Genomic DNA, 17,149 nt, shown 5'->3' on the forward strand with positions numbered 1-17,149 from the left:
ATTGTGGCTTTGAGTAAGACCAATAAATAGAAACCCTCTTTGCTAGGTTCTTAACAGAAGACAAAAGAATGAAGCAAACAGGAGACCAAAATAAAAGACTTCATTGACTTTCATCAGCAGGTAAATTTCCTTTCGAATTGTAAAAAAATTCTGAAATAAGATAAATTCATCTCTAATGACCCAGGGAGAGCTGAACTAAAGCAGCTATCACCACATACTGGAGTAAGAGGCAATATATTTAACACCTTAGGATCTGGTACCTACCAATCTAAACAGTCCATAGCTGTAGACAGCACAAATAGCCATGAGGGTGTGTGAGCCTGCCCAGGCAGGGCCTCATTCTGTATTTAGTGTGAGGAGCAGCACAGAAAAATGTGTGCTGAGAGCACGCCGGCTTCCCCTTTCAGCCCATCAATCAGATCAGTCCAGTCATTTCACTTCTCAAGGGGAATAGTGAAGGAAGAGGGTAGAGAGAAACCAGGAGTGTTACCCTAATCACAAATAGAGATGAAAAGAAACATCACAAATAGGGAAGATTCCTCCAGAAGAATAGACAAAAATGTAAAACTATTAAAATTGTACTAAAACTTTCAAGAAAATAAACAAGGTGCTATGACAGATACCAACACCAACAGTACGAGGAACCTATACATATGTAAATTATTTTCAAATGCGTGCTATGGATTTATCCTCCTCCCCTAATTCATATGTTGAAGCTCTAACCCTAAATGTGAACGCATTTGGTGACAGCGTCTATAAGGGGATAATTAGAGTTAAATGAGATGTCATTTAACATAGAAAGGATTAGCACCCTCATCCAAAGAGACTCCAGAATGCTCATTCTCTCCCCTGCCAGTTCTCCTTCAACCAAGAAGAGACCATGTGAGCATACAAAGATTGGGTGGACCTGCAAGCTGAAAGGAGAGGCCTCAGATTGAAACCTACCTTGTCAGCATCTTAGTCTTCAACTCTCAGCCTCCAGAACAGTGAGAAATAAACCTGTTGTTTACGTCACCCAGTTTACGGTATTTTGTTATGGCAGTCAGAGCAGACCAATACAATGAGAATAGAACTCTTTTCTTTCCATCTATCTATTGTATCAACAAGAGAACTATACATAAAATAGAAATGTAGAAAGCTTATGACATATAACTACAAATTTTTTTATTTATCTCCATAGTGCCTATTGAATGAAGAGCATTATTTGAACATGATATAAACTATAAGCTGACCTAGATTATAAAGGTTTTTTTAATGTTAAATTAAAATGTGGGTCTCTTAAAAATTATATTTAAATAAATTATTTTCAAGATTGAGTTCTGAGTTAACATTCTATCTCATATAATATTGCAAACAATCAATTAAGACTTTTCACTGTTTACTTACTCAGTTGTTTCTCTGTTGGGAACTTTTCTCATGGAGAAAGCCACCATTGCTTTGAAGAGATACTCTTCATTTGTATCCCAGGCATACTGAAAGAGAAGTAACACAGAGAATGAAAAGTAGAGAGGCATGGAATAAAAACTGGTCCACTGGGTTCTAACTGTGGCCACAGTGGTGTTGGGGTGTGTGTGTCCGTCTGTGTCTCTCTCTTTCATCTTATGTAAAAAAAGACTGGAGACCATGATAAATCATGTCGCCATGTTTAGGATAGAATCTCCTGGTTATTCTATTACTGCAAGTGTAGTGGGTTTTCCACTGTACACTCTTCTTCAAAATCTGCAGTATTAGTAACCAGTCAACAAACAGGGCATTTGGACATCTCATCCCGTATGTAAACACTTGATTACTTTTCATCCTTTCTCTCTTCCCTCATAAACTGACTCCCCACCTCAGCTTCCTTTCCTGTATTAATACCAGTACAAGTTTTCATTTTCTTAGCTGAAAACTTGAGTGTATGTGCATGTGATGGGCTGAATTGTATTCTCCCACAAAAAAATTTGTATGTTAAAATCCTAACCCCAAGTACCTCAAAATGTAACCATATATGGAAGACAGTGTCTTTACCCAGGTGATTATGTTAAAATCAGATCATTTGGGTGGGTCCTAATCCAATATGATGGGTGTCATTGTAAGAACAGGAAATCTGGACACTGCCCCAGAGGGAAAACAAGTGAACACAGCCATTTAAAAGCCAAGGAGATGGGTCTGGAACACATCCCTCCCTCACAGAACTCAAAAGGAATCAACCCTTCGGACACCTTGATATTGGACTTCCAGCCTCCAGAATGAGAGGAAACAAATTTCCATCGTTTAAGCCACCGAGTCTGTGGTACTATTATAGCAGCCCTAGCAAACTAAGGTGGCTGACCCCACATTTTAGGTGTGTAATCTAGCTGACCCCACATTTTAGGTGTGTAATCACAAACAGTAGTGGCTTAACTCAATTCATGGTGACCTACTCCCAAACTGCCTGGCATCCCCTTAGGGGTCTCCATCAGTTTTCTTTCCCTCATGATTCACAATGACTGTTTCAAATCTCCTTCAGCCCCCACAGTACCCCCACATCTCTGTGCTTTCCCTCATTCCTCACTTTCACTAGGCACTCTTGTTTCTTAAGTAATAGATACATCTCAGGTCATCCACTGACACATGTCCCACCTCCCGCCCTCCTGACACCAAGTACAAAACTTCTTCCACAGGCACACGTCTTATCCACATCCTCCCCCAAGGGCCACATGTGGTGTTTCTCCTCTGGTCAATGGCCCTTCTATCCACCTCTTTAGGAATGCTTCCATTTGGCCCTTCTCTGGATCTAAACTATATCAGTTTCCCTCTGTGCATTCAATGCTGGCTGGAGGCTATTCATTGACTCTGAACTATGCTTAAGTCTTTCCCATTAAAATAACAAAACCAAATCGTTTTATTCAGTCCTCCTTCTTCTACCCATTGTCATTTCTTTCCTGCCCTTCACATCCAAAATTCTTGAAGGGTCACTGACTGCGTATTCTGAACCTCCTCCACCTGCCTTCCAGTCCCTGCACTCCAAAAAGCAGCTCTCTCACGTTACCAATGACCTTCATGTTGCTCAACACAACAAGCAGTTTTCAGTCTCCCCTCGCCTGGCCCCTCAACAGCACTCAACATTCTTGAACACTCCCTTCATCTGAAAGCACGCTCTTCCCTTCCCTGACACAGCATCCTCCTGGTTTTCCTGCTGTCCCTCCGCCTCCTTTGCAAGTTCCCCCTCCTCTGCAAGGGCTGTAAGAATCACAAGGTTCGAGGCCAGCCCCTCTCCTCTGGCCATCCTCCACCTCCATCAGCACTGTCATCATCACTTCAGTGCAAGTGACGCGGGAATGGATATCTCAGGCCAGCTCAATAATGCTCCAAACTCAGTAAGTCCAAAAGGTATGGTTTTCTTATCTATTCTCAGTTCCCTGAGTCATAAATGGGCCATCATCCGTCTACTTGCTTATCCTTGACCTTTCCTCTTCCCTCCGTTGTCATCCCATTCCATGGCTCTCAAAACCTTTCACTGCCCCTCTCTCCATCAACACACCAGACTCCAAATGGCCATCTTCTCTCACCCATACTGCTCCCACCGCCTACCAACTGGTTCCTTCTGTCCACTCTAGTCTCTTTGAGTCTGTCCTCTGCTCTGTGGCCAAAGTGTCTTGCAAACACACATTCTGTCATGACACCCCTTCCACGAAACCCCCACTTGCTTTACAAATTAATACCAAAACTCCTCAACACAATCCATACATTCTTTGGCCTGACCCCTCCTTTCTCTTGAAGCTTATTACATGTGATGCTGCTCTGCACTGCTCCAGTTCCAAACACCTTGGCCATCCTTCCACCCTTCACTCCTCCCAAGTTCCTCCCTTGTAAGAAGCCTTTGCATGTGCTAGTCCCTTCACCCTCTTTCCTTGTATTCCCCAGGTTCACTTCTACTAGTGTTTTAGACCTCGCAGCAAATGCCAGGTCCTGTGGCCTCTAATGAGGCCAAAGTCCCTGTGGACTTCTCTTTCCTGAAATGCTTGTCGAGATCGCACACTTGCATTTGGTTCACTGAATATGCAACCAATCCCATGACTATAAGCTCCCCAAGGGCAAGGATAAGTCTAGTTTTAGCTGTACCACATCCAAGCATCCAGGATGGTGCCTGCGTTCAGAGGATTCTGGGAAAAGCAACCCTACGCACTGGCAGAGATGGTGGATTCTGCCCTCAAACCTGACCACTGCCCCCTGCTGACTTGAGATCATGAGTAGGTCACTTAATGTCTTTGCACCTCTGTTTTCTCATCCACCTAATGAGAATGGGAATACCCATGTCATCTTCCTCAAAAGGTTGTTGTGAGAGCTAAATGAGCTAAGGTGGGCAAAGTGATTAGAAGGGTCCCAGGCAGAAAGAACGCTAAGTTCTTCAAGGAATGCTGGTGTTAGAATGATTATTACTCACTGAGTGAACAAAATGGTGGATTGCCTTGCAAACCAAATATGTCCAAGTTTCTTCAGCATTTTTTTTATCATCTCTAGTCTGAGGCATCTTACTCTCACCTTCTATTGGGGAAAATTTTCACAGACCACACTGGCAAACTGAAACTAGAATGACACAACTCCATCTCATTAATTCGAGTCTTTACTGTTCCTATAGCTACCGGAGCCCCATGAGTGTTTTATTAACTTTAATTTCATGAACATGCATTTCATGCTGCTTTCTTGATATCTGAGAATTGAAGACAAGTGACCATAGAAGTGGAACATTTTGTGCCATGAAAGATCTTACATAGGTGAAACATGCCCTCTTTTCAATGATGAGAAAAGTGACTGACAAAATTCAAATGACCACCACAGTGAGGAACACAGCCCAAACCAGGCCTGTTTTGGGTAGTACAGAACTTTGCATATTTTCCAGGATACACCACAGATTAAATACTTCAGGCAAAATCACTTTATTAACAATTTCTATTTTACTACAAATATTTTTGCTTTAAGAAAATATGAGATTTGATGTCTTTAGAAGTAGTTTGTGCAAGTTTAAGATAACTATGCATAGAGGCTCATTATCAGAGAAAGCAGTGTTATTAGCAAACAAAATTTTAAGGGAACATGCAGGATCTGCACTTACTGCTTTATCTCCCAGGGCTGTTCTGATACTAAGTCTCACTTTAAAAGCATTTTCTGCATCTGCCAGAGAGAAAAAAGAGCAGTACATGATGATAAAATCTGTCAAAATGGAGCCTGATAAATCCTAATATTTAATGAAACTGAAATCAGTAGACCCTGGTCCGATTCCTGGGTCAAGAAGATCCCCTGGAGAAGGGATAGGCTACCCACTCCAGTATTCTTGGGCTTCCCTGGTGGCTCAGTTGATAAAGAATCCACCTGCAATGCGTGAGACCTGGGTTTGATCCCTGAGTTGGGAAGATCCTCTGGAGAAGGGAAAGGCTACCCACTCCAGTATTCTGGCCTGGAGAATTCCACGGACTGTACAGACCATGGGGTCGCAAAGAGTCGGACACGATTGAGCAACTTTCACTTTCACTTTTTTAAAAAAATTAATAGAACAAAGATTGCAATTAAACTGTCCCCAATACTTTTGAAAGTTTAACTGTAATCATCTTACATGGTTGAAACTTTTCTTTCAAACTCATAAAACATTCACAGGCTCAAGTTTCAAGCCACAACACAGCGGCAGATTTAGAAAAATAAAGAAGTCTTTCAGTCAGAGACTTGTCAATCGTTCAGAAAACTGTTAATCTATTTCAAAGTTTCAAGGCTTACGTACCTGGTTGACAGAGATCGGCACGAATAGCAGTTACTAGAAAAAAGAGCAGCCACAACATTCTTTCAGAGTGGAAAACACAAGGCAAACGGAAGGAAAAAAAATTCACCCTTCACTTAAAGCTGCCTTAGTCATTCTGTGACCCGGATTAGAATATGAAACAAAGAAGCAAGCCACCACCTAAAAGGTTTAATGATTAACCCCCATCATTTGGGTTAATACTTTGATAGAAGCAGCCCATCTCCTGTCAGTTATTTATGAAAATCTGTTTGGAAAACAGATTAGTTGTCCTTTCCAAACTCTACCTCCAAAGAATGTTTTCTCTGCTGACTCAGAAGTTGGAATCCTCCCCGGCCCTTCCTTCTGTTGTCTGGTTAAATGCACAGTGGAAAGAATTAGTCCTTTCTGGAAGTTTACGTTGTGAACTCTCCCGTCTTTTCAGGGCTGAAATATCTGGTTTATAGATAGGCTATCTTAATTTAGGAAACAAACATCACTCCTTTCTATCTCTGGTGAACAAAGGACACCCTTCCAAGACTGGCTTCATCTGACTCTCACCTCCACAGGTAAACATTCAGGAGAGCTTCCAAATCAAACAGAATGCTTTTGGTCAGCCCTGAGGTCTGGTAGTTGTGCAAAATTAAAGTTAATGATGTAGAGCAGTGCTACCCAATGGAACATTCTGTGAGGATGGAAATGTTCTATATCTGCAGTATACAATATGTATACAACACATACAATGTGCTAGCCACTAGGTGTAGGTGGCTTGTTGAGCACCTGAAATGTGGCTACTGCTGCTGAGAAACTGAATTTTTATTAATTTAATGTAAAAATATGTGGCTAGTAACTACAATGGTCAGTGCGGTTATACAACAGTAATTAGGAACTACCTACCATGAACTGGGGCTTCCCTGATAGCTCAGTTGCTAAAGAATCCACCTGCAATGCAGGAGACCCTGGTTTGATTCCTGGGTCAGGAAGATCCCTTGGAGAAGGGATAGGCTACCCACTCCAGTATTCTTGGGCTTTCCTGGTGGCTCAGCTGATGAAGAATCCACCTGCAATGCGTGAGACCTGAGTTCGATCCCTGGGTTGGGGAGATCCCCTGGAGAAGGGAAAGGCTACCCACTCCAGTATTCTGGCATGGAGAATTCCATGGACTATATAGTCCATGGGGTCACAAAGAGTCGGACACAACTGAGCAACTTTCACTTTCACCATGAACTAGCTTCGCTGGATTATTTGTCTAATCCTCAAAACAGCACCCCACATTGCTGCATTATAATCATCTTACATATGAGAAAACCAAGAATCCAGTGTTTAAGGCATTGGTGGCAACAGGAGAAGTGGAATGGGTGTTGCTTTACCAGCCTGGATGACTTACAGCTGAACCCTATCTCCACTATGCTGAACCGGACTATGTCTTGGGTCATCACTGGTCAAAACGGACATTGTAACAAAACTTCAGAGATGCTCTGAGTGGAGAAGTGAGTGGAGTGGAGAAGAACCGTCCCCTCGTGGACATTCTACAGATGCCAATCAAGCCCCCAGCAGGCTTTCCTCTCTACCACGCCACCTCTACATGAGTTCAGTCCCCAAATTCTACCTTGTTGCTTAAAAACCACGAATGGAAAAATCAGACTGGATGACCCCACTGTTAAATAGAAAATTTGGATTTTTAAAGAAACAACAAGGAAAATATCAACAACTACATTTCTCATTTCCCCTTCCTGGTTAGGGTGACAGTTTATTGTAGATGACCCACTGCTGTTAGCTAACTCCACTTAAGGAGCTTTTCTTCATCTCCTTCACCTCGGTTGCCAGGGTACAGAGTCAGGAAAAGTTGTACTAGAGAGAGACGTGGCCAAAAGTTAACCCAGTCATTCCAGAAATTTCACTATTAGGGGAAACGGAAATTTCCTAGAAGGAAGGGCCTGAATAACTAACCCCTGAAAACAAAGTCAGACTAGATGAACTTATCTTAGGAAATGTTAGACCAGATAGCGGCATCCTGCGGGGAGGAGGGTGGCAGGGAATAGATAGAGATTGTAACAAAACTGATGATTTGCATATAGTAAAGACCTGGAGAGATAGGAATCTGATTCAGTCTTGCTTTAGCCTTAAGACTTCATAAAAATATCAAGTATCTCTTTTGCTTTTACTTACGAGGACTGCAGACAGTAAAACAGTGAACTGTATTTAGGCCATTCATTTGAAAAGAGAAGAAGCTGTCTTCTCTTTTGAATTATGATTTCTCAATATTTGTTGCCTTATTTTAAAAATCAACAGAGAAAAGGGCAACAGAAGTTATGTACAGTATATACAGAGAAGCAAGAAGAGAAAAGTACAAAATGCCTATAATACTACCCATATGGAAGACCAGTGTGAATATATTTTAATAGTTGAAACACACGTTCCTTAGCCTTGAATCTTCTTGTGCGTTCTCTTGTGATGGTATTAGTTGTTTGGTCTCATTGTAGTGGCCCTGTGAGAACAGGGCAGCATCACAGTGGGAATCCCATGGGCCCTTGTCTTCTTCCTCACCCTAACGGGAATGCTGCTCCCCACGGGATCTGGTGAGTCATTTTACATTTTTTAATATAGTTATTTATTTATTTTGGCTGTGCAGTGTGGCTTGTGGGATCTTAGTTCCCTGACCAGGGATTGAACCCATGCCCTCGACAATGAAAGCACAGAGTCTTAACCACTGGACAGCCAGGGAATCCCCCAGTGAGTCACTTTAAATTTGATATATCGTAAGATAAAAGCACCTTTTACTCCTAACTTACTGAAAATTTCCTTTTGTCAATAACTGACATTAAATTTTATCACCTGCCTTTTCAATATCTATTAATATGATCCTAGAATTTTTACCACTTGGCATGTTATATTAAAAAATTTCTTTAGGTTGATCCAATCCTTAGATAAGCTTAGTTTGATTACTTCTAACCTTCTTCTGGACTTATTTGCTGTGTTTGTTTTCTTTAGCTTTTTAAATCCATTTTCATAGAAGAATACCATTTAGGTTCCTATTCAAGTGCTGATTCCTTTTTCCAGTCCTTACCGTACCACCTTGAAAAATGGTACAGAACGTTTTGTAACATTATCTACATTTACAAATACTTGAAAATGCACAAGAAATTAAATATTCAGAGTTGAAGAATCTAGACTATATATATTTTGGAGGAAGAGCTCTTAATTTTAAAACTTTCTTATAATGTCATTAATTGCAAGTTTCATATTTCTTTCCCTTTTCGCTGTTTACAATATCCAAGAGAAGCACTCATTTCATTAAGATTTTCCAGTCCTCTCATAGACTGCATACAATACATATCTCATAAAATACTCCATACATTGTTATAGTCCCTTTATATTTCCCAGTTACATATTAATTTTTTCTCATTTTCCACTGTTCTTTCCAGAGATTTACCTACTCTTTTTGTTGGTTAATCAAAGATCTTACATTTAATTTTTAATTCCTCTGTTTCCTGATTCATCCAGTTTTACAGTTATTCTTTACTCTCACCATCATACTGGTTTTTTGTTCTTTTTATAACTCTTGAACTGGCTAATAAGCTTATTTATTTTTAATCTTTCTCAGTTAATATGAAAACACCTGTGGCTATGAATTTTCCTTGGAATACTGTTCTGGCCACATGACAAAACAAGTACAAATGTACAGTGATCTCATTCTATTTTCTAAATAGTCTACAATAGCAGTTTTTTCTATACCCCAGTATTTAGAAAAGTATTAGAAAATTAGAAAGTATTTGTCATTAGCAAAAGAAACAGCAGCCAAAACTGAAATGATTAAAAATATTGCCTTTTATAGGTCCTGTCAGATGAATAGAAAAAGAAAACGTTTAATGATAAAATAAGATACTGTCAATAACTTGACTTAAAACATGAAGACTCTTTCTTACAAGGTCTCGATCAGTTAAAGAAGATTACTTAAAAAAGATTTTAACAACTAAAGAGCTTGAGAGTTCAGTAAAAGAGGTGAACACAGAACTAGATGCTATCGTTCTTGACTCTCAACATAGTGGGGTTTTTTCTTCCATTTTTCAAAATCTTGCACATACTTAGTCTTTATTTTCATGCACAATTCTAAGTATTAAACCTCCAGAAAATTCATATCAAACTCATATCAAATTCATATCATTTCAGCAATTTCACAAATAGGAGCTTAATAATTTATCAGTAACAGTGGTAATGATGACAACTAAAGTGGTTTCAAACATTCAGAATATGGCCCTATTACTGGCAATGTTTAGAGTTTCAAGAATGCAGATAAAAAGTTGAGACTACTATTGCCATGAGCAATACAAAAGGCACTGAGTCTCCTGAGACAGGAAAGAGAAACTGATTTCTCTTTGCTTTGTCATACTCCACAACACTACTGGAAAGCAGTTTCTCGGCACGTAACTACTGATCCGGAGAATGAATTAAATATGAGATCACACGAAAAGAAAACACATGAGTTGGTCTTTTGACTCACATAAGATGCCTTTTAAAGTTCATCAGAGGTGTAAATGCATGTGGGGGATATGTATGCTCCATTTACCTGCGATAAAACAAGATGTAGTATGGAGGACAAATGCAGCTTTGAAATTTTAACTCTGATTGCTCTGCTTCATTGTCACAATCAGGTAATTTGCAAACCTAGAATAACCTGAATTATGTGAGCTTTCATTTTTTAATCTTTAAATATTTTAACCACCATTACAGGTCTATCTTAATGATCACCTCCTTTGAGAAATCTTTCTTTTCTTTTTGCTATAGATTCTTAGCTGTTGTTTGTTGTGGACCTGTCCACTCTACTAACTTTTCATTCTCTGTCCTGTGTTTCCACAGCATTTTGTTCACATTTGCACATGGATCTATTGCCAACATGATTTGCTTCTGGATCCTTCAAATTTTAAGTTCCTGAAGGGTAGGGATTTCATTTGCATTTCTCATGGCTCATGAATATTTGATAATAAAACTGAATTGACTTACTTCAATCATAAATAGGCATTCTAAGGCACTTAAGACCATGGAAATGAAGTATCATGAAGTACACTGCAATTTTTTTGACCATCTCCACCAGAGAAAGACAACTCCCAGTACTTTGACAAATCAGGAACCCTGGGCTTTGGAAAACTTCTGTCTCCACTCCCATACCTTATGCCCTTTTTAGATGAGAAAAAAATCCCAAAGCTATAATATTCGAAGGCTAGTCAAATTTTGTACGTTAATCAACAACTGTAACCTTTATTTCACCCCCACAGGGTAACAATTTTCAGCTTCAGAGAAAGTTAATCACTAATCTTTAGAAACAAAGATTAATTCAGACAAACTAAGTGAGTATAATTCTGCCAATTTTATATTCCTAAGGTAGCAATTTAAAGAACACTTTCATAAACAGAATGCATATGTGACTGTCTCATCTTGTCCATATAGATCAATATATTCAAATGAGTCCCATGTAGAATGTAAATTGTTGCAGCTACTATGGAAAGTAGGATGCAGATTCCTTAAGAAAACTAAAAAAAAAGAAAAAAGATGAAAACTCTAATTTGAAAAGATACATGAACCCCAATGTTCACAGCAGCACTATTTACAATAGCCAACACATGGAAGCAACCTGAATGCCCATCAACAGGCAACTGGCTTAAGACGATGTAGTATAGATACACAGTGGGATATGAACCATAAAAAAGAATGAAATATTGCCATTTGCAGCAACATGGATGGACCTACAGACTATCATACTAAATGAAGTGAGACAGAGAAAGACAAATATGATATGATAACACTTTTATGTAGAATCTAAAAAGTATTACAAACGAATCTTTATATAAAACAAAAATACTCATAGACATAGAAAGCAAACTTATGGCTACCAAAGAAGAGAGGGGGTGGATAAGCAACAAGGATTTACTGCTATTACAGAGAACTATATTCAATATTTTATAATAACCTATAAAGGAAAATAATATGAAAAAATATATATATAGCTGAATCACTTTGTTGTACATCTGAAACTAACACATTTTTGTAAACCAATTATACGTCAATGAAGTATATATTGAATGAAATAATGAATGAAATAAATAATAAATGAAAATAAATGAAATAAAATAATGAAATTAATGAAATTAATAATGAAAATAAATAAATTGAATGAAATAAATAAATGAAAATAAAACGAAATGAAATAAATAAAAATGAATGAAATGAAATGAAAATAAATAAAATTTTTAAAAATAGGAATTTTTAAAAAATGAGTCCTATGCAATAAAAACAAGATTTTACTGACATTTCCAACGCTGCTTGGGTATTGTATTAAGAGTTTTCTCATGGTTTCTCATGATATTTTGGGGGGGGTTAAAATTACTGTAACCATGCTCTATGGAGTACTATTTTCCACCCTTAAATCTTGTATCTGACTGCCAGTTAGTGTTACCCGATCATATTTAGCCCTGCCACTAGGTACCGCTGTTGTCAACCTCCATAAAGAGGTAAAGGCCCTCCCAAGCAGCACAGAGGTACAGCATCCACTTGCCAATGCAAGAGACGCAAGAGACGTGGGTTCCACCCCTGAGCTGGGACGATCCCCTAGAGCAGGAAATGGCAACCCATTCTAGTATTCTTGCCTGAAAAATTCCATGGACAGAGGAGCCTGGTGGGCTACAGTCCATGGGGCTGCAAAGAGTTGGACATAACTAAGTGACCGAGTACACATGCACAAAGAGGTAGAGGGGCCCTGCATCTTTTAGGTTAGATGCTCTCATTTTCATAACAGAAGCTTAAGCTACCCTCATTCTGGTTGATACACAAAGTACATGAAGTAATCAAAAGATCAAAGTTTTTGCCCTTAACTTGTGGCCAGTGACAATGGCCTTGATCTTTCTACTGTATGAAATCATCAAAAACTTACAGTAAGAAATGTTTCTGAAGACTGCCTAAAAGACATGCATGTAAGACCTCTATTACTACAAATCGGAGATGCCAGATAAGTTTTTGCAGTTCCTGAACCCACAAAAGACATTGTTAATCTATTACAGAACGTTTTACTTCTGAGCCTGGACTCAATCACAAAACTCCAATGCACTTATTCAGTCAGTCGACATGTGAGTTGAAACTTACTTGCCATCATGGGGAATAATGATCTAAACAGCTGCCCTGACTAAGCCATATCATTAAAGGTCTGTGATCTCAAATAAACAGGAAAGTGTGGGTGGTTCACAGAATTGATTTAATGAACTGTGCTTTGTTACTGTGGCAACAGTTTACATTGAGGGGATCTGTATGAAATTCTTTAAGACACTCGCTTCCTACTTAGTTCATAGCATCATTATGGTGAGGAATTAGGATTTCCATTGGGACTAAACATCAGGAAAAACTGTGCATCTCAAAAACAAACAAATGACCCTGCAGGGCATTATGCTAAATGAAGTAAGCCAGACAAAGGAAACAAATACCTTATTATCTCACTTATACATGCAATCTAAACACACACACACACACACACACACACAAACCTGAACTCACATATTCAGAGAACAGATTGGGGGTTGCCAAAGGCAGGGGGTGGTGAGTAAAATGAGCGAAAGTACTCCAAGTTAGACTTCAACAGTACATGAACCGAAGACTTCCAGATGTTCAAGTTTGATTTAGAAAAGGCAGAGGAACCAGAGGTCAAACTGCCAACATCTTCTGGATCATAGAAAAAGCAAGAGAATTCCAGAAAAACATCCACTTCTACTTTATTGACTACACCAAAGCCTTTGACTGTGCGGATCACAACAAACTGTGGAAAATTCTCCAAGAGATGGGAATACCAGACCACATCCCCTGCCTCCTGAGAAATCTGTATGCAGGTCAAGAAGCAACAGTTAGAACCTGACATGGAACAACAGACTGGTTCCGACAGACTGGTTGGGAAAGGAGTATGTCAAGGCTGTATGTTGTCACCTTTCTTACTTATATGCAGAGTACATCATGAGAAATGCCGGGCTGGGTGAAGCACAAGCTGGAATCAAGATTGCTGGCAGAAATATCAATAACCTCAGATATGCAGATGACACCACCCTTATGGCAGAAAGCGAAAAGGAACTAAAGAGCCTCTTGATGAAAGTGAAAGAGGAGAGGGGAAAAGCTGGCTTAAAACTCAATATTCAAAAAACTAGATCATGGCATCTGATCCCATCACTTCATGGCAAACAGAGAAACAATGCAAACAGTGACAGACTTTATTTTGGGGGGGCTCCAAAATCACTGAAGATGGTGACTGCAGCCATGAAATCAAAAGATGCTTGCTCCTTGAAAGAAAAGCTATGACCAACCTAGACAGCATATTAAAAAGCAGAGACATTACCTTGCCAACAAAGGTCTGTCTAGTCAAAGCTATGGTTTTTCCAGCAGTCATGTATGGATGTGAGAGTTAGACCATAAAAAATGCTGAGTGCCAAAGAATTGATGCTTTTGAACTGTGGTGTTGGAGAAGACTCTTGAGAGTCCCTTGGGCTGCAAGGAGATCCAACCAGTCCATCCTAAAGGAAATCAGTCCTGAATATTCACTGGAAGGACTGCACTGAAGCTGAAGCTCCAATGCTTTAGCCACCTGATGCAAATAATTAACTCACTGGACAAGACCCTGATGCTGGGAAAGAGTGAAGGCAGGAGAAGTGGATGACAGAGGATGAGATGTTTAGATGGCATCACCGACTTAACGGACATGAGTTTGAGCAAGCTCCGGGAGTTGGTGACGGACAGGGAAGCCTAGTTGCAGTCCATGGGGTCACAAAGAGTCCGACAGGATTGAGCAACTGAATTGAGTGAAAAGCTACACTTATTTATAAAATAAATAAGTCATAGGGATGTAACGTACAGAAAGGTGACTACAGTTAACAATATTGTGTTGTATATCTTCAAGTTGCAAAGAGTGATTTAAAATGTCTCATCACGAGAAAAAAATTTGTAACTATGTGTGGATGTTTATTAGATTTACTGTGGTGATCATTTCACAATTATATCAATAATGAATCATTATGTGTACCCCTGAAACCAATATATTGTAATATGTCAATTAAACCTCAATTTTAAAAAGAGAGGCATTTACCAAGTCCTTTTCCACCCATAACCAACCCCCTTACCACATCTTAGCTAATTTTCTCTTCAATTCTTATCCCATCCAAAACCAAGCTGGGAAACCTCAGGCTATAAGCTCCTTGAAGTCTCCCTTGGCACTGGAACATAGTACTCCATAAATATGATTTCAGTGCATGAATAACTGAATGGCTAATGGAAAGTGCCCTTCTTCTAGGAGTGCCCATTCAAAGATTTCTGGACAGGAAGGAAAAAAAAAGTTGGTAATAACCTCTTCACTCTTTTCTCTGTGGACCCAGAATTGTAAACCGAGACAGTAAAGACCTCTCAAAGAAGGGGTCCACAAGCAGAAATCTAAGTGTGGTGTTATCTTCACAGGCCCTCCACAGCAGGAGGGCACTGCTGCTGCTGCTGCTAAGTCACTTCAGTCGTGTCGGACTCTGTGCGACCCCAGACGGCAGCCCATCGGGCTCCCCCGTCCCTGGGATTCTCCAGGCAAGAACACTGGAGTGGGTTGCCATTTCCTTCTCCAATGCATGAAAGTGAAGTCACTCAGTCGTGTTCGACTCTTAGCGACCCCGTGGACCGCAGCCTACTAGGCTCCTCCGTCCATGGGATTTTCCAGGCAAGAGTACTGGAGTGGGGTGCCATTGCCTTCTCCGAGGAGGGCACCAGGTACCTTAAAAAGTCGTCGAAGGAGACACTAGGAAGTAGAGGAGTGTGCTTAATCCATGCAGCCCGCTATTTAAACTCGGTTGGTGAACCGGTAGGAACATAGTTTCAGTTGGTCCTCAGTTACCTTTCCTACCCGGTTTCTGCTCTTGGGGTTGTGGTGTTTGGAACCCGCAGAAATATGAAGCAAACTTATTTTTAGGCGAGAAGCAGAAACCTGCAAGTTCGTTTCACCCTATAAAAGCCGCCAACATCTAGCTCTGAGACCTGGACGATTTCCTCCAGAAATTCGTAAGCTCCGCCCGCTTCTCTGAGGCTTCTCAAGATCAGGCTCGGCCAAGTAGGGGAGAGCAGGGGGCGTGGATCTGCCAAGAGTGTAACCAGAAGTGGATGTCCTGGGACTCCAGGGAGTGGCCACGACGGAATACAAGGAAACGCGCGTGCGCGGAGTGTGATCTACGAAGACCTCAGGATCTTGTGGTGCGGCAGGGACCTGAGGGACGGGCCTGGACACCGTGGGAAGGAGCGTCAGCGACGGCCACGTCGGGAGGGGAGTGGCCTAGGGGTAGCACAGAGGCGTGACCGGAAAATGTTGGACTCAATCTGCACGTTAAGGGCGTGGCACAGTCGCTCAGAAGCGCAAGACAGAGTTGGTCGAGACTGCGGGGTGTGAGCTCAGGCAGAGGGCAGATAAACTATCAGAGTGGAAGAAGAGACATAAGCACAAAGGGAGTGGCGTGGTGTCAGCTCAACAAGCATGACCCGAGGGATAAAAGGAATGTGAAAGGATTCCGATGAGTGTCGATAGCGAGGAGTGGCGTACAAGACGCAAGTGACGTAAGAGAAAGGCGGGCCCTGGTGTAGGCGCAACGTAAGGACGTACCGTGAACGTGGATGGTCCGTGGGGGCGTGGCTTTGACGCTCTAAGGAGTGCGACAAAGATGGTCCAGCGCCAAAGAAGGGTGGGTCCAGGCGGAGGCCAGAGGCGGGACCAACTTACCGCGCAGGCTCGTTGTCGCGGCTGGGAGCCCGGAGCGATGGCAGCAGAGGTATAGTCAGGGTCAGGGTGAAGAGCAGGTGGAGGGGTGGGCGGAGAAGAGTTTCGGGCTCCGACGCGGGGAGTGTGGCCGGGGGCGGGGGAACTTCAGGCTTCGTCGGGACGTGGGCGGAGCGCCCGGGGCCGTGACGTAGGATAAGCGAAGTGACGTGTTGCGGCGTGAGGGGCGTGTCTAGGCGAAAGGGGGCGTAGACAAGATGGCCGCACGCATGACCCTCGCATCCCGGTGGCAAACAGAGGGGTTTCCGCTCTGGGAAATCTTCGGATAAGGTCGGGCGGTTAAGTGGAGCGTGAGCGCAGGGGAGCGTTACCTAGCAGAGAGAGCAGGGATCCTCTTCTGCACACTACCATGCGCTGCAGTGGGCTCCGGACCCGGGACAGCTGTTGGCCCCTCTAGAGATGGCCAGTCCCGGCAGGGCTCCTCTGTAGGATGGAGGGGGAAGAAGCAGGAAATCACTCCTTCCCTCCTCTAATCCTGTTCCTCCGCTATGAGAGTCGCCAGAAAACTACACCCCTCTTAGAGTTTTGTGCATTTAAAAGTAGAACAAGTGTCCCAGAGAGTTTGGGAAGTGAGGGGGTTGCAGTTTCAGTGATCG

The 17,149-nt window shown here is 41.5% G+C and overlaps 3 protein-coding genes across 18 annotated transcripts in view; 1 reads left to right on the plus strand and 2 right to left on the minus strand.

Annotated features, from left to right (window-relative positions):
• The window catches only part of LOC122434824 (collectrin-like), an 88,184-nt gene that overhangs the window by 28,210 nt on the left and 42,825 nt on the right, over positions 1 to 17,149 (minus strand). The window lies entirely within an intron of this gene.
• LOC122434827 (collectrin) overlaps positions 1 to 17,149 on the minus strand; it is a 35,566-nt gene that overhangs the window by 16,698 nt on the left and 1,719 nt on the right. For 2 of the 13 annotated variants that reach the window (XR_006267469.1, XR_006267467.1), the window contains exons 2-5: positions 16,380 to 16,725; positions 5,075 to 5,133; positions 1,387 to 1,472; positions 265 to 491 (exon numbers count right to left, since the gene is read on the minus strand). Coding sequence is in view for 5 of the 13 variants with exons in the window: in XM_043458568.1 (XP_043314503.1) it covers positions 1,415 to 1,472; positions 16,497 to 16,725 (287 nt within the window). In the remaining 8 variants the exon portion in view is untranslated. Of the gene's footprint in view, positions 1 to 264; positions 492 to 1,386; positions 1,473 to 5,074; positions 5,134 to 5,734; positions 6,412 to 16,379; positions 16,726 to 17,149 lie in introns of those variants that run through there. The other 11 variants (XR_006267473.1, XR_006267472.1, XM_043458568.1 and 8 more) reach the window with 9 other exon arrangements.
• Positions 16,409 to 17,149, plus strand: part of LOC122434826 (carbonic anhydrase 5B, mitochondrial-like) — a 39,523-nt gene continuing 38,782 nt past the window's right edge. For all 3 annotated transcript variants that reach the window (XM_043458563.1, XM_043458561.1, XM_043458562.1), the window contains exon 1: positions 16,409 to 16,545. The gene's annotated coding sequence lies outside the window, so the exon portion shown is untranslated. The remainder of the gene's footprint in view (positions 16,546 to 17,149) is intronic.

Source organism: Cervus canadensis, chromosome X, assembly GCF_019320065.1.
Source record: "Cervus canadensis isolate Bull #8, Minnesota chromosome X, ASM1932006v1, whole genome shotgun sequence".
In the NCBI taxonomy this organism is placed as follows: Eukaryota; Metazoa; Chordata; class Mammalia; order Artiodactyla; family Cervidae; genus Cervus; species Cervus canadensis.